Source organism: Pelodiscus sinensis, chromosome 1 (genome assembly GCF_049634645.1).
Source record: "Pelodiscus sinensis isolate JC-2024 chromosome 1, ASM4963464v1, whole genome shotgun sequence".
NCBI classification, from domain to species: domain Eukaryota; kingdom Metazoa; phylum Chordata; order Testudines; family Trionychidae; genus Pelodiscus; species Pelodiscus sinensis.
Window position 1 is genome coordinate 94050953 of NC_134711.1, and position 17945 is coordinate 94068897.

Genomic DNA, 17945 nt, shown 5'->3' on the forward strand with positions numbered 1-17945 from the left:
AAGCATAAGAGAATCAGCAAAAGGCTTCCTCCCCCACATCAGACAGGCACTAATCCCAGGAAACACAGCAGAGTCACCTTACATTGAAGTTTATTGTTAATGTATAAATTGTACAGACAGGACACAAGGACAACACTGTTCAACAACTGCATTCTGCTATCTAAAAACAAAATTGACCTGAGTCATGATTGGAAAAATAGGCTATAAGGGGCTAATAGTGTCATATAAAAAAGTCTGTAATCCGAGGGGAGCCTGAGAACTCCACAGAAGAAATCTTTGCAGTACCAGGCAGCTGCACAAAACACTGACAGAACAAAGCACCAGTAAGGCTTTTTCCCCCAGGCAGCAGGGAAGCTACCAAACCTATATTTTATATCTGGGGCTCTTTGCAGGAACTGTCTGAAGCAAGGCCAGGGGCCAGCCTTGCCTTTCAGGATTTTTTTTTTTTTTGCCTCAGCTTTTTGGCAAAGTTCAGTCTGTGGGTTCAGAAATGCTTTCAGCACAGGTTGGAGAGAATTTGCATGAGCCTTCGGAGTCCTCTTAATCCACTAGCAAAGTGTTAGTGGCGCAGCCAAGATCAGAATGTCCAGGAAGAGGGCTGGTTGGGTGGTATTGCTCATATCACACGGGGAAGGTGTGTTAGGTTGAGGAGGAGAGGCAGGAGGGCAAAGCCTAAAGTCCTTTCTCTTCACATGGCAAACAAGCCCACAGCAACCGTTGTCACGAGGAAGCTGAAGGCAAGAATCCACCGTACCAGTGGAGTGCTAGGCAGCATACCAGTGTGCGTCAGTGATGTTTTTTCACCTTCTTTCACAGGAACTGGCCCTAAAAATCAACAGAAATCAAATATGTAAGAGCAGGAATCAGGCTAGGAAGGGTTTGCTTCTAGGTTAGTTTTATATCCATTTCCAAAGGTGCACTGCCCCTGGCACATGAACTGAAGCCAAAGTGAGCAATAGCACAGGATAATGGTGGATGGTTACACCAAATGTACACCCCAAGTGGGTGGCTAGTGAGACACAAGGTCAGTGGTCAAGGGCCTTCAGCTAGTTCAGAAGGCTGGGTTTGTGGTTTAAAATCTCACGTCCCTCCCAGGTGTGTGGTATAATAACCCTCACTGCCCTGCAGGTGTACTTTATAATCTTTTTTCTCCATGCTAGATGTGGAGGGTAGCTTGCCATTGCTGTAACTTAATGCATTTTGGTTCCTTTTGCTTTTTGTAAAGTCTCAAATTTGGTACAACGCCAGGCTCCTGCTGTTTCATAGGAACAGCTTAATGCACTGTGTGGAGAAAGCCTAAGGGTTGGTTAAAGCTTTCTTGAAGAGATGTGAAAAGATTTTCCTGGGAAACATTAAAATATTATTTCATCTCCTCCCTGGCCTTGCTTCCAGAACAAAGCCAAACCTTTTAGATAGTCTCCAGCCTTGTTTCCCCCAGCTAGCCTTCATTCCCTGGCTCCAGCCCTACTTCATGTCCCAATATGAGTTCTGCCTCAGAAATCAGTCCTCGCTCCCACTATACCTTGCCACAGTCCACTCTATTCCTTCTTAGATCTGTGTGAGAGCAGTATATAAAGTCTGCTGAAGCAGGGCTCCTTTATCAGATCTTAGCAGCGCTGCCAGCTGCCAAAAGAGCGTGCACAAGAATAATGGGCGTCTCCCTCTCTTCCTGGATATCTCATTGTATCTTCCTGGATATCTCATTGTATCCCTGGCCTCTCTGAACCTCACACACTCATTCAATAGTCCCCAATAAGCTCCTTCAGCAACTTCTAGCAGTTGCAGAGTGCAGGTAACCATTTGAAACATTAAAAAAAAAACTTTAGGGTGGGAAGATGCATTAAAATTTCTCATGCCATTTCTGTGAAAATTATCCCATGCTTGAACGTGTAGAGACCTACAAGGGTGAAGTTGAGAATAACATTTCTCATGCTGAAATGAAGCTAACCCAACTGAATACCTATGAAAGTGCTGCTTGCTTGTTTCAAAATCTTAGGTTCCAAGGAGAACTTTATCTTAACTACACATTCTCAGATAAGTCACTTTCTCCAGTAGAAATCTGGAAGCAACCTTTGCTATGGAATAATTACTCTGACCCTGCAATAACGGCATGGTTTGCAATACCTTTGAACCTTCCCGTGTCATTCCTACAATGGCAGCATTTTGTCAGTAGATGGAGCCATGTCGTTCTAAAGTTAGACTAGAATGCTGAGCATTTGAAAAATAGCTGCCCCGGGATACTGCAGCCACAAGATCTCAAGCCCAGGAATGAGTAGTTCTGACTGTGCTATATTTCATAGCAAGGAAATGCAGCAGACACCACATAAAAGCATTTGCCCAACACTCAGGAGAAGAAAGAATTTTCTCTTGCTTTCCAGAAATATTCACTGACCACAAGCACGAAACGTTTCAATCCACAAGACGGATCTTTGGCTAGGTCTTCATGTCAACAGGCTTATAATGCAAGAGCTTCCTCAGTCAGGACTGTGGCACTGATCATTACTGTGCTGCACTGGGGCCAAACCATCAGCCTTTAGTCCTGGATGCACTCAGTTGGGCCTAATTCTCCTGTTGCTTACACAGGTGTCTCTCCAGTGAAGCCATGGAGTTATATCATTGTAAAACCAGTGAGGAGAGGAGACTCGGGCCCATTAATTGTTAACCTTCTTAACTGTCAATTTTCCCATCTGCAAAATGAAGATATTGATACCGCCCTCCTTTGTAAAGCACCTTGAGATCTACTGGTGAAAAGCACTGAATAACAATGGTACATTTTTATTATTTCTGCAGAGCTCACAAGCCCCGACATGTTTTGGCCTCCTTTTATGGCTCTCGGTAGTAGTTTCCTCACACACATAGCTGCCACACTAGCCAACACTAGGGGAGTGTAAATAGAGAAGCCCCAGGAGAGCCGGAGCAGCCTCCTCACCACTCAGCAAGGGAGAGGGCAGGGAGGGAGAAGGACAAAACTCTGAAAACTGGCTTTAGGAAGGTTCTTACCATGCTCATGTGTTCTGCTGGTGCCTCTTGTGCGGAGCTCTGGCTTCTGTTGTGCAGCAGGGTGACCGTTCTCATGTGGCTGGGATACCAGTTTCTGCAGCTCCTCAAACACCTTGACAGCAAAAAACATACAGTTCCCTCATTACTTGGAAATGTGGTCTTCTCTCCTCCATGAGCCCCTTCTTACAGCACAAAACATTTTGGGAACTAGAGGACGTATCCAACCACTGATCCTTTGTGTCTTTCCTTCTCCAGAAAGGAGACTGCCTAAGGGTATCTTGTAAACACCTTGCTTGTTTAATAGTATAAAGTGGGTGAAATGCTTTCCCAGGGCAATTCCATAGGAAGTTGAGCCCCATTGTTCAGCCTTCAGATCAGAGGGAAATCTGGGTGTGTGCATTAGTATGGAAAAGAGTGGTAAGGGAGGGAGAAGATACATGGAAATATTAGGGTTGGAGTGGTGGGCTCTAATTCCTGTCCCCTCCCCTCTCCCCAATAAATGCCCATGTTCGAACAAGAGCAACAAAGAGCCTGCAATCAAATCCTGGAGAGGATCTGTTGCCCTGTGGGGAAAAAAGGGCATTCTAGTATCGAGTCTCTTGGGAGGCTCATAAAAGCAGCTGTCACATAAGAGAAGTTCAATACTGGCTCCTTTCAACTCACAGCTTCCCTTCAGCTATTCAGTACAAATGCTACCTGGCCTATGCTCAGATAGCAGCTGTACCTTAAGTGGGAGAGGCCGGGGGGAGGGGGGGAAATGCAGACTACGTACCTGTATATTCAGCAAGAATGCCCGCTTGGCTTCCTCCAAGACTCTCTTCTTCATGGTTGGATCCATCTCGATGGAGTTCATCCGGGAGCGGTACAGTTGCTTGAACTTTGTGGCACTGGACACCCCTTCAAAGGTGAAGAACTCCAGCCCTTCTCCAGTACTGGGCAGGTGGAGAACTTTCTGGGCAATCTTCTTTAACACCTGCCCACCAGACAGGTCTCCCAGGTACCGAGTATAGGCATGGGCCACCAGGAGTTCTGGTTCATGTTGGCCCACGTAGTGGAGCCTATCCACATATTTTTGAGTGGCCTCAGGACATGAGATGTCTTCCCTCCACGATGGGCCATAGAAATACTCTAAGTCTTGCTGCAGGGCAGCATTACGGTGCAGTTCTGATGGGAAGTAAACGGCACTAAAGGCTGGGTGATCCTTGTTACGCTCAATCTCCTCCTCCAGAGCAGAATAGATGTAGTAGAGAGAAGCCATAACCATCTGTGGTAAAAGGGAAGGAATAAATCAGCGACAGGGTCTCTCTCCCCCCAGCTTCAGGTGCACTTCTTGTCAATACAACATATCTGCATATAAACACTGTGTATGTGTCACTGGTTATTGTACCATGTCATCCCATAGTCCCTTCTTTACTAAGGCAGGGTCCTTGGGATCATGGAAATTAGAGGCTGAAGAAACATATTAGGTCACTTCTCAGCTATTCTTCAGCACACAGACCCCTTCCCTTCTTCCTCTCTTCCCACATGCAGGGATGATTCCCAAAGGTACATTCTCCAATGCACTGTTCAGTTCTGATTGTCTCCAGAAACTGGAGGTCCTATCCCTTGACATACTGTGACAACCTTTTTACTTTATGATCTATTCACTCAATGGGCAGACCTCTGCTCAGACACCACGGATATTGGAATTGCAGCCCCTGTCTCTTCATTCAATAAGTAGGGTGGCCACTTTCACGTGCGTTGTCTCAAGGGATATGTCTAAACTACATGGCTCCGTCGACAGAGCCATGTAGATTTGTTTGTTTGGCAAAGGGAAATGAAGCCGCGATTTAAATAATTGCGGCTTCATTTAAATTTACATGGCTGCCGCGCTGATCAGCTGTTTGTTGGCTCAGTGCGCTAGTCTGGACGCTTCCCTGCCGACATGAAAGCCCTTTATCGACCTCCCCAGTAAACCTCATCCTACGAGGCATAACGGGGAGGTCGATAAAGGGCTTTCAGGTCGGCGCGGGAGCGTCCAGACTAGCGCACGGAGCCATGTAAATTTAAATGAAGCCGCGATTATTTAAATCGCGGCTTCATTTCCCTTTGCCGATCAGCCTAATCTACATGGCTCCATCGATGGAGCCATGTAGTTTAGACACAGCCAAGGAGTCTAGGCAGGAATGTCTTTTCAGAGATAGTCAGCTAGTATTAGGGATGTTAAATTTAGATTAATTGGCTTATCGAATAGTCGATTCAATTTGCATTAACTATTCCATTAGTCCAGAAGGGTGACTCTGCCTTTGAAGTGTAGGGCTGTTGCTACACTTCAAAGGCAAAAGCACTGCAGGGAGCATGGGGCCAGCAGGGGACGACTAGTATTCCTAGCTGGTATTCCTCCAAAAACACCCACTTTAGCAGCCAAGGACACTGCAGTCACAGGAGAGGGACAGCAAGAACAGTTCACCTCAGAAAAGGGACTTGGTGAAAAGAGCATTGTGAGGTTGTGTGTTGGCTGTGTCTCTATTGCCATATCTCATTTTCTCCTCTTACAAGATGCTTTTTCTAACTTCCAACCATTCAAACTGGGGTTTGGCTGTTAAAATGGGGTCTTTCCTTCTTGTGCATCATCACCAGAAGATTCTGTTGGTCAAATGTTGCCTTCACTGACAGTGGGATTGTACACGTGTTTTTACAATCAAGGGTAACTCAGGGGTAACTCAGGGCAGAATCGGATGGCTATTTGATACAGATAGCTCAGGCTTGATTAAAAATTCTGCTGATGATTAAAAATACGACAGAAAAGAAACCAATTCACTCCCTCTGATCTGCATTGTTTTTACAGGGCTAACTGCAATAAAAAGCAATCATTCCTACATTAGCCACTTCAATCAGACAGTACTCTGAATATACAGAGTGCTATTTCTACGTAGTCATATTTCAGAAAAGATCTGCATGTTATAAGGAAGGTAGCAACAAAAATAAAAAGATTCTAACCACTGACCCTATTAGCTAGATTCCTGGAAAGGTCTGGTAATAGAGTAGTGTGGTAACAAACTAGAGGAAAACTGCATAAATTAAGAAAACTTAGCTTGGAAAATATCAACTATTCTAGTTAACTACAGGCTTTAGTGGAAGTTGTGTAGCTAAATCTGCCAGCTGATTTTGGAAATTTCAGACAGTTTGCATCACCTTTTAGAATCCTAGTCACTTCTGACTCTCCCTGACAAAAGATCACTATCCTCCCAGAAACTCATCTGGATCTTCATTGCAGAGCTAATGTTATCAGGGCTGGTCCTAGCCAATTGGCAGCTCTGGGCAAAAATTTGTCAAGCACCAAAAAACAAAAAAACAAAAAAAAGAAAACAAAAAAAAAGGGGGGAGGGGGGAAAAAAACAGAGAAACCCGGGGGGAGGATTCAGTAGGTCAGGCCAATATGCGGTCATGGCCCACCCCTAAGACCAGCTCTCTCGGTGGTCCCTTGAAAATGATGGCCCCGGGCAAGCGCCCGGCTCGCCAGCCCCTAAGACCGGCTCTGAATGTCATGTTCCTATTTGCTGGACAATCCATGTGAGCTGAGGGCTCTAAGGAACGTATAGCTCACTTGGCTTGTTTTTCCTTCTGGTTTTGTTTATTATGTGATTCAGCTGTTAGGAACCCTATTATATCTTCAGGGTTACACCTAGATACTGTGCAATGTACATCTGAGCAAAAAGGGCGCTACAAAGATATTAGCATTTATTTACTCATTCAACTGGGGCAATGATTTGCTCTGACACAACTGAGAGAGACGCTATTTGCTCAAATCCATGAACCATATAGCCACATCCATTGCAAAACCAAGTTACAATTCTAATATTACAGAGGAAATGACAAGGAACCTTCAGGATTCCTCAGCCTGGCAGATTTCATTTTTAGAACAAGATTTCTAATATCCATGTCCATGGATTTTCCTGGTCTGACTCTCCCACCATTATTTCCAGGTATGTCCATATATATCATTCTAAATAATTCTTCCCCCTCCTTCAAATACGGGTACACCATTATAGCTTCAGCAATCATTTGGCCATAAGACACCTAGGCATTTAATTGCTTTAACCTTTCCTGGTCAACCCATTTTCTCAGCCCTTTCATGCAGCCTCTGCAAAGCCAGGCACACCACAGCTCAGTGTCACTATCCACCCAGAAATGCACAGTTCCATGCCACATTTTGCAAGAGGAGTTGGCAAGACATTGAAAGAGCCCTGAAGTTACTTGGGGCTGGATATTGGCGTGGTGAGTGACACAATGACACCACGTTGTCATGACCCAAAGATTTCCCATTTAAGAGCTCTGGCTTGGCTGTTCTGAATTAGACACAAGACATTACCTAGAATTCAGTTGTCCCCACCCACCCCAACAGCACTGCAGGGATACCTTAAACTCCCGGAGGGACACCTGCCCCTTCTGAAAATTCTTCATGAACTCTGTGCTCTCTGCTTGCTCATGCACCTCTTTGGTGGCTTCCTTCAGGGCTTCTGACAGGTCTCCAGGCATGCTGGGAAAGCAGAGGGAAAAGCCATCAGTGTCAGAAGCAAAGGAGAAATTAAGCTGGACCCCGGTGCAGCACACTAGTAAGAGACTGCCTGGCTAGGAGGAGCGAGGTTCTGGATGCTGCCGGCACCTGGGCTACTCCATCATAGCATGGGTGGGCAGCCTCCCCACAAGCTCCCCAAAGATCTTGCAGCTGGACAGCTCCCTCAAGTTCCTCCCATACCCCACAACCTCCTACCCTGAGCCCCCTGCCCTGATTCCTGCACATCCCTAACTCCCGTCATGAGCTCCTCACATTCATTTCCCTAGTCCTGAACTCCCCTCTCCTAATCCCCTGAGCCCCAGGTGCTTCATCCCACACTTAAATTTCTCATAGATACTGTCCTATTGCAACCCCAGCTACCCCCAAAGGGGGAGGAAGGTTGTGAGAAATTTAAGTTACTTTCCCCCTTGGAAGCAGCATCTCACCACCCCCTCCAAAATAAAAGCTCTTTCCCAACAGTGGGGAGGGAAGAAAAAACATCTCCCGAGGGTGAGGGGCAAGTGGGAAAGAGAAGGAGCATCAGCATCCCAAATACTTCCTGGAGTGGGGGGAAAATATTGTCATACCCGTCTTCAGCAGAAAGGAGAAGGCAGGGGAAAGGATTCTCCCATTCCCAGTAGAGGTGAAGAGAAGCAAGAGGATTCCCAACCCAAGGAGCAAGAGGGGAGAAATGCCATTCTTTTCTATGGTAATTTCCCTTGAATTCTAGCCCTGCTCTCACCTTTCAGACCCGTGTGCCTTGGAATCTTCCATTTCTCTTGTCTTTCCTTCCTTCTTTTTTTGTGCTCCTCTGTTGTCTTCCTCTCTCCTTCCCTCTTCTGTCAGGGCGCTGTGAAGCCTCGGAGTTAAGCAGCCCTTCTCCTGCATCCTGCTTTATACTTTGCTCTGATCATGTGAGCAGTCAAACAGCTGACCCTGGTGAAAATGTTGCAACACACACACTTTCCTCAGTGGGCTCCCCCTCCCCTCCGCCTATTTCCCCCTGGGAGGGACAAGTCTCCTGACCAATCTTGACAATGAGGCCCAACAACAGGATGTTGAAAGATTTCCCCTTACAGAATGCTGGGCAGCTTGCCTAGGCTCATTAACCCTTTTTCTGCCCAGTAGGGAGAACCAAGAAGCACCACTGTAGGAATTTGGGAGGATTCACTAAAGTTTAAGGGGGGTTAAACTGGGAAATTAATTCAGATTAAAGCAGGGTGTGAATTTAAAGTGGAGCGTCTAGCCCTGATTGACTTCCCTGCAGAGTGAAATTTTTCTGATCAGTTTAATCCATTTTTGGAAGTGAATTAACACATTCAGAATAAGTTACTCTTATTCCAGAATATGAGTGTCCACGTTGGGAGTTGATCAGGAAGAGCTATTCAGAATAACTCCCTGTGTAGACAAGCCCTCACAGTCTGTCTGTATCTGTATAGTCTTTCAGATAACTAGGAGCTCACACTTTAAGGAGGGGGTGAACAGAAATGATGGCTGGGAGATTCAACGGCAAGGTGTACTATGTTCCCACACAGTATTACAGCGCACAAAGCAGGTACATGCCAAGGAGCCGACTAAGGGCGTATGCAGAAATAAAAATATATCTGCTTTTGGGGGGGCACGTTTTGTTCCCCTGATGTGGCTGGCCCAGGGGCCAGAGGAGTTTGCACACTCTCTCTGGCATGGCCTTGGGACCAAAGGAGCTTTGTGCCTGTTGGATATTGTACACATCCCTGGACGTGATGGATGGTGAAATATACCTGGGAAATTCTGGTGAAGGTCTGCAGAGACCTTGCAGCATAAATAGTTTATCTAATCTGGGACTAGAGGCAAAGAGCAACTGGACTGTCTAGAGACTGATTTCCTGACAGTAATTGATGGGCACTTGCCTTTCTGTTTTCATAACTGGTGAATAATTAGGAACACATAGGGCCATGTTGGAGTTTTCTTTAGGCTTTATTTTGATGGGTGAGAAGCTCAGCCTGCTAGTGTGAGGCTGGGTGTGGAAAATGCATCCATTGGCTTTAATTTTGGCAAAAGAGTGCTTGCCTTCAACCAGAAAACAGGGTACAGGGCGTCTCTGCTACAAGTCGTCCCGGTATACATCCGTTCTGCACTAAAGTCGTTGATGCTTGTAGGGACTGATGCATTATAAGTCCTCCCACTCCCTGCTCTTAAGTCACACAAAAAACAAAACAAAATGCACACAATTTGAGTAAATGGAAGTCAGTAATGGGGGAAAAAAATCCCTGCTTTAAGTTTGCTATAATTCCACGTTTTTCTGAATGTATCTTGGACGTATAGCGAGGACGGCCTGTATGGTGAAAAATGGGATCAGGACCCTGCTGAAAGCACTGTGATATGAGCCTCTCACCCCAGATCTCTGGCCTGGACTCATGCTACTGACTGGGGACCACACCAGTACTGTGATATAGAAGATGGCAGGCAGGATTTGTGTATCTACACATTTTTTCACCTCTGTCAGACATTTGGAGTTAAGAGGGTGATAGAAATGTAGCTGTGTTAGTCTGGTGTAGCTGAAACAAAATACAGGACTATGTAGTTAAGAGGCTGAGTGTTCAGGAAAGATGACACAGCACTTCTGCAGCTGACTCAGCTGGGCTCCCTGCCTTCCCTTTTTCTCTTAAAGCAATGAGGGAAGGCACTCCAGAACGTTCCTGCGTTTCCTCTACTTCCCTTCCACCCACACACCCCACGTGCCATTGCGCTCAGGGTGCTGCTGCCACTGTTCTGCATTTATACTTCAGGGTGAAATAACAATGTCACATTTGAGTTATGCAATGATGTTGCAGCCTCATGTCATGATCTGACTTTATGAGACCTAAAATATACTTGTCACATAGGGGTCCTGAAGGGTGACCTCCAATATGCAGGTCTGCACATACGGAATCCTTCTGTCACTTCATGGAGAACAGAAAGGTGGCCTCTAATCCCCCGGAGCACCCTGGGACTCACACTTGCGAAGCCTGGTGTGGTTGCCCCACACTAACTATCTTATGGACAGGCAGCTCTGGTAGGAAGAGAACACATTCCCCAGGGAAAGTGAGGGCTTCCACTTAAACAAGGAATTAGCAGTATTTGCCAGATGATGACATAGCAGAATGCAGCCTGGTGGTCTGGAAGGGCAAGACTGGTTCTGTAATCATAGCCTGCAAGGTAACAGAAAGAAAGCAATTAATATTTAATTAAAAGGCTTTAATAGAGGTGACAGGAGCCTAAATACTTCCCCAACAAAACAGGACATGACCCCTCTGGAGACCAGGGTTATAGCAATGCCACACCTTAGCAAGCAATTACCACAGTGAGATAATGTTATTCACTGCAGTCATTGATGTTTGCCAAGGGCAGGATGGCCCAGCCTACACTATGATGCTGGTGTAGCCATTTAACAATCTAAGCCGTGATAAAATGGAAAGTCTGAAATCACCGTTCAGAAGTCAGCTCCTGGGACACATGTTCCTAGGATGAGGGCTAAATGGCTATCTGTGCATATCTCTAGAATGATGGGTATGGGCACACAGGAGGGCTGAATTCCTATGGTGCACACTGCTAAGGTGATGGGTGCCCACATAGTACAGCTGAATTTGAACAGATGCACCTCTAGGGTGAGGGGTGTGTGCATGGTATGGATGAATTCTCAGGTTGTACACTTCAAGAGTAGAAGAGTAGTGGATTCACATAGTACCGATGAACTCCATGAACAAATGCTCCAAACAAGATGACAGCACATCGTATAGATGAGATCGTAGGACAACTTGCTTCCAGTGTTATGGAGAAGGGAGCACAGATGAAGTCCCAAGACAAACATTCCCAAAGATGACAGAAGAACATGGTGCAGGTGAATTCCCACCCAGGACTAATGCCCTGAGCATGACAGAAGTGCACAGTATGGATTAATTGTTCCTAATGTTCCAGGAACTCAGAGTACTGGCAGATGTGCAGTGCACACACATGACAAGGACATGTGCCACGGGCTGTGACAAGAGTGGATAATAGAGAAAAACTCCCCAGGACATATGATCTCTGTGTTACAGGAGACATAGGAACAAATGAGCTCTTCTGGACTTTGGCAGAGCACACAACAGGAGTACAAAGAATCAACAAATTCTGCTGAGAGTTTGGTGAGAGCACATAGTACAGAAAAAGAATTTAGGGCATATACAGCACCAATGGGCTCTTCGGAGCACACATTGGAGTGCACAGACTGCTGACAAACTCCGCAGAATGCACATTGTTGATGATCAACTACCTGGGCTATGCACTCACAGCATTGAGCTGTGCATACCCTCCAGTGCCCTATACCAGTGTCTCTCAACCTTTTTTTTATAAAGTACCCCTTTAAAAAAATTATAAGTACCCCCACTACCTACAGTTTTCAGACACACACATTTTTTTCTACCATTGCAACACATTTGTTTAAACAACTTAATCATAGCTGGGCGAGTGATGAAATATTTGGGTGTAAAAAGTACACAAATAATAAACCACTATAAAACTTAAAACAAAAATTCAGTTTTCTCCAAATTTCAGTTGTGTTGACGTACTCCCCCCCCCCCGACTTCTCTCGAGTACCCGTAAGGGTACTCGGGCCACTTAAGGGTACTCGAAACATTGCCCTATACCTTCACAAAAACCTTATCTGGTGGAGGGGATTCATGACTGGGGCCGGGGTTTGGAATGCAGGCTCCAGCTGGGCACCACTTACCATAGGTGGCTTCTGGGTGGAGGTGCAGGGGGCTAAGGCAGGCTCACCCCTACCCTGGCCCTGCACCACTCCCAAAAGCAGCCAGCAAACTCTCTCCATCCCTGCTTCCCTCTGCTCTGTGGAGCTGGGGCACAAGGTGGGAGGAAGGGCACCTTGACATCAGCATCCCCCTTCCTCTTCTTCCCGTGTCCTGCGCAGCAAGCAGGAGGCTCCCAGGGGTGAGAGGCACCTCCAAGGCAGAAGGCAGGAGCAGCTCGGCAGTGCTGAGAGGGGCAGATGAAGTGCCGGCACTTGATAGCCTCCCGGCCAAACCTCTCAGGATCACCTGTCAAAGGTTCCAAGATCTACCAGTAGATCCCAATCTACTGGTAGGTGACTACTGCCTTAGGACTTAACTGTGCTGTCCTTTTGAATCAATGAGACTACTACTCACATCTCTAAAGTGGAAGATGTGCATAAGTGTTTGCAGGATTGGGGTCTAAGCATGATCAGGAACATTTAAAAACCTCACACACAAACAGGTAAATCTGGTGTATTGTGTGCCTCTCTCAGATTAGGGGAACTAGTAGGAACTAGAAATCATGTTCCACTTTACCAAAACTCTCTTTTCTCGCAGCTCCAAATGAATCTCATTTTCCTTTCCCCTTGAAGCAGAAATTTAAGGGATCCTTGGATTTAAGGCTCAGAAGTATTTCCAGATAATTCTGAAGTCTGACTGTTTCCAAAATGGGAGTGGAGCCAGTTGAATCAGCTGCAATCTCAGGACAGAAAACAGGAAACTGATTAGTACACAGCTTCACGTGGACCTCAGACCTGCTGTGACTCAGCAAAAGAAAGCCTGGGACTGAAACTTGACACAGCAATCTGGAGAGGCAAACACGCACTACAGTGACTCAGCAAAATGAGGACAAACATGTTTTCAGAGGCCCTTGAAAGGGTTAGTCAGCAGCATAATCTAGCTACGTGGCTCTTGTGCTGTGTGCAGTTTTTGAGTTTGCTGTTCTTTGGTTACAGTGTTCACAAAGCAGATGGAATTTCCCACAGAAACACAGCTCCCAAGTTACCAGCATTTCAGAGGCAAGACCAGCTAAATAAAATAAAACTTTGTTCCCTTTCATAAATGGCAGGAGACTGTGAAAAAAGGAAGGAAAATCAGAAATTTCCTCCCCATCAAAAGAGCGCAGCATAAAATCTAAATGAGCCTTTAAAAGAAACAATCTGTCACCACCTGTGATGTTATGTGATAAAAATATAACCCTGTAGATCATGGTTGCAAACAGTTACAGGTTTGCAACAAATCTTGTACAAAGGTTGTCAAGTAAGTTATCTATGGAAAAGTTATGGTTTGCTGAATATGATTATGCTATTTTAATATTATGAATATCATTATATATTTGTATGTATGTTTCATTTTTCTATTTGAAGTTATGGGTATTGGATCTGTATCTATATTTCAGATGTTTTCTGCTGGAGAAACAACCACATGGTAGTTAACCAGCACATCTTGCAGGGATTATTCAAATTGACTGGCCCATCAAAAGGACACTTAATTCACAATGGACCATGGGAGAAGCCCAGCTAAACTGAATGGACTTTCCTGTGAATGGTCCATCTGAAGTACAGGTAATGGCTTCCTACTATGTCTAAGCAAAATCGGGCATGGACAGGTGACTTGCTCAGGTGACTCCAAACTCCCATCTTTTTTTCCTGTAATTTTCCACTAGCTGTGCTGAGGGCTTTGTTTGAAACAATGGGTTTCCCTCCACATGGCAGTGAAAGGCCCTGGAAACATCTCCATTTTGCTTCTTTCCTGCTCAAGCCTCTGAACTGTGGTCTTAAACTAATGGTAACATTCTAACCAAGAGACTGAGGCAATGTTCCCTTTAATTTTTTTCCATCCATGGGTGGAATTTTTCCATCTATTTGCAGAATAAATTCTATGATGTGCACCAAGGCATATGTGAATGTGCACCACCAGGAGAAACACAAATCTAGCTGTGAGCAGTCTGCTGGTCAGCTGGGCAAAATTGGAATTTCTGCTGAGTGGCCACGCATGTGCCCAGTTTACAGGGAACACTGGACTGAGGTCTTTCAAGAGAAATAACCAGAGACTTATCAAACCAGCAGATTATTCCATCATTCCTACAAGCCTGAACCAAGAACTTTGTATTTATTATAAATATTTTACTCCTTTAACTGATCTCACCTTCTTTCTTTCTTTCTCTCTAGAAACCTTTAGGCTACATCTACACTGCAGGCTTCTTGCACAAGAACTGTTTTGCGCAAGAGTTCGTGCGCAAAAGGTCTTGTGCAAGAGAGTGTCCACGCTACCATGTGCCTTTGTGCAAGAGATGTGCTTTTGTGCAAGAGCATCCATGGCAGTGTGGATGCTCTATTGCGCAAGAAAGCTCTGATGGCCATTTTAACCCCTGTTGCCCATCCACACTGCCTTCTTGCGCAAGAGGGCTTATTCCTCGTGGGGAGAGGAATAACGCTTGCACAAGAAGCCCTCTCTTCTGATGCTTTGCTGTAAATTTGCTTGCGCAAGAACATGCATGCAGTGTAGACGCTCCGCAAGTTTTTGCGCAAGAAGGCTGCAGTGTAGACGAAGCCTTAGATTTTAGATACTATAGTGTTGGCAATAGCCAGGGGTGCCGCTGGCCCGGGCGCCCGATGATGATGTCACAGCCATTGACGGCCGTGCAGGCGGGGGTGCAGATCACGCCTCTGCCTAGGGCGCCAGCTCCGGCCTCAGGCCACTCCTGGCAACAGCGTGGCTACATCTAGACTAGCATGATTTTCCCCAAATGCTTTTAACAGAAAAGTTTTTCTGTTAAAAGCATTTGCGGAAAAGAGCATCTAGATTGGCACGGATGCTTTTCCACAAAAGCACTTTTTGCAGAAAAGCGTCCGTGCCAATCTAGACGCAGTTTTGCACAAGAAATCCCCGATCGCCATTTTCGCCATCAGGGCTTTTTTGCGCAAAACAACACCACGTTGTCTACACTAGCCCTCTTGCACAAAAGCATTTGCGCAAGAGGGCTTTTGCCCGAACGGGAGCAGCATAGTATTTCCGCAAGAACACTGACAATCTTACATGAGATCATCAGTGTTCTTGCAGAAATTCAAGCGGCCAGTGTAGACAGCTGGCAAGTGTTTCTGCAAAAGCAGTTGCTTTTGTGGAAAAACTTGCCAGTCTAGACGCAGCCCGTGCTTTTGGGGTAAGATCTGAGTTGTATATTGACCTGGATGTGTGACTGATCCTTTGTTCTTTTCTGACTTCTTGTTAGCCAGTATACTGAGACAGGTGTTTGTTTTTGTTGCTGGTTTGGAGTATCTCATGGGAGAATAACCTTCAGATTTGGGATAAATTTGCTCTATTTCTCAGCAGTTTATCCTGAACTTGGTATCTCAGTTGTACGGGACCATCCTAAGGGGAGGAGTGTGGGAACTGGGGCAACCCCTTGCCCAGTGCCCCTGGCATGGGGCCCAGGGCAACCCTCATCCCCGCTACAGACCACACCTCTGCTCCACCCCTTCCCCAAGCCGCACTCCTTTCATACCAATTCAGCAGACATTCTAGGCTTCAGTTTGGGGTTGTCGGGGACTTCTAACCCAGACGGCTTCAGTTCGTTGTCTGACCGCAAAGAGACAGGCAACACCAGCAAGGTCTAATCACAAAGCTCTTTATTGAAGAGTGCACACGACAATAAAGAGCAGCCCGTCTCCACTGAGAACCAGCCCCCGATTTCTATAGCAAGTAGGGTTATATAGACAGTTCAGTCACGTCATAGGCTATTTACTTAAGCAACCCACCCCCCTTTGTTAGTTAGAAACTTCTAGCATGGATGCATACCTTGCCAACTGTACAAGGTAGCCTTGATACATTAGCAACTTTCTTATTAAGACAGAAGGCAAGTACCAGACAACGAGGAGACAGGGAGTTTTCTTATCAGTTCCTTAAGCAAGCTGTTTAGCTCAGCAAGTACAAAGATGCAGCTGTTCGCTTATCTCATGCCCTTGCTTAACTCGTGTCTCAAATTTTGTTCAAGGACTACCCAGAACCCTTTGCTGGACTCTTCTCGGTCTGTCTTAGCATAACTGCCCTAGGCCCAATTTTCTGTGGCCTAACAGGGTTATCGTGTATCCTAGTTGTGTTGTGGTGAGGAGGTGTGTTAATTCACATGTGTTGATTTGGGAGAGCTGTATGGACTTGTGTGGGTGGCGAGTGAGCTGTGTATGGGGCGGTGAGGAATTGTGTATGTGTTTTGGGTTATTATGTGTGCCAGTTGTGTGGATTGACTAGAGTTGGTGGGGTACGCTGGGAGATTTGTGCTGATTTACCCAGATGGCAGTTGGGTGCACAGATATGGGCGTTGGGCCAAATAATCCACCATCTGTGTAGCCTCCTTTATCCAACCAATGAAACGGTTGAATGCAAATTAGTTGTAGAATAATGATGGTGATTGGTTGAGTTACCTCTGATATCACAGTGGTCTATGACTTTTTAGATACAGGCTTTATTGCAGCTGTACATGGTATGGGTGTAATTTATAAAGTCAAAATAGCTGAGAACTTAAAAAATGAATGGTAACAGACCATGAATGCTAATGATGACTGAACCTGGCGCTATTTTGAACAAACAGAGCCATCAGCCATCCTTACAGCTATTTCCACCACTTCACACTGACTCAGATATTTTAGACTTCAGAGTGGCATAAAGACTGTCAGTCCTGGAAGCAAGAGTAATAAGCCCAAGAAAATGTCTTACATTTCATGAATATAAAACAAGCAAATGCAGCAGATTAGTTAATGTCCCTTTGCAAAATATGCCAAGAAACGCATAATAGCTTCTTATCTATTCTTTGCCATGCTCACTGAGGATAGTGAACCATAATTATTGCTTGTATAATAGTAGCTCCTAAAGGTCCCACCCAAGATCAGAGTCCTGCTGAGGCAGTGCAGCCTTGTAGATACAACTGGACAAGCTCTGTATGTGTTTGGATTTGAGTCCTGGCTCTACCTCCTGGCCTGCTGAGTGACTTTTAGCAAATCACTTAGTCCCCTAGTGCCTCAGTTTTCCCATCTGTAAAATGGGAATGGTACCACTCTTGTTCGTAACACTTCTGAGATTTATGGTTGATGAGCACAAGATGTTACTGTTGTGTTATTATTGGGTTCCGTGCTATATAAATACACAGCAAGCACAGTCTGGGACCTGGAGACAAAGGAAATCTTATTTTAGAGATGGGAGCTGAGGCACAACAAGATTAAGTGATTTATTTAAAGCTATTAGGAAGTGTATGACAGAGGCCAGAAACGTTATTTTACTTGTATATTTTAAAAATTGCCCAAGGGCAAGCAGACAGAAGTAATTCTTCTGGGCCAAGTTCATATCTCTAAAGAATTTTGTTAATAACAACTACTATCTACATAGTATTTTTAAATAAGTAAAATTTCTACAAACTAGAAGGCAAAAAGCCACCAGGAACATACCATATTATTTAGTGAGCAGCCACTGGAAGATCTCATTGAGGTCTTTGAATTTGCCTCAACCTCCCCCAAAAAACTTAGTAGAGAGTAACTCACTGTTACACACAGAGTTTAAGGCCTAAAAATTCCAGTGACAGCAGGGCTTAGATACTGCACTTACTGGTGCTACAGATAAACCTAAAGATAGAG

At 45.4% G+C, this 17945-nt stretch overlaps 1 protein-coding gene across 1 annotated transcript; it reads right to left on the reverse strand.

Moving 5' to 3' along the window:
• Positions 1-73: 73 nt before the first annotated feature.
• HMOX1 (heme oxygenase 1) lies at positions 74-8439 on the reverse strand. The gene is made up of 5 exons (XM_006137962.4): positions 8280-8439; positions 7399-7519; positions 3773-4264; positions 3001-3112; positions 74-825 (listed from the first exon to the last, which is right to left on the reverse strand). The coding sequence occupies exons 1-5, from the start codon at positions 8423-8425 to the stop codon at positions 689-691; spliced, it is 1008 nt and encodes a 335-aa protein (XP_006138024.2). The 5' UTR covers positions 8426-8439; the 3' UTR covers positions 74-688.
• Between the last annotated feature and the right edge of the window lie 9506 nt (positions 8440-17945).

Coding starts and splice junctions, on each gene's coding strand:
- HMOX1 (XM_006137962.4), bottom strand. CDS start 8,425: ATGCAGGAGAAGGGCTGCTTAACTCCGAGGCTTCACAGCGCCCTGACA. Junction 7,520..8,279: donor AAGGCACACGGGTCTGAAAG/GTGAGAGCAGGG, acceptor CTGCTTTCCCAG/CATGCCTGGAGACCTGTCAG. Junction 3,113..3,772: donor CATTCTTGCTGAATATACAG/GTACGTAGTCTG, acceptor TTTGCTGTCAAG/GTGTTTGAGGAGCTGCAGAA.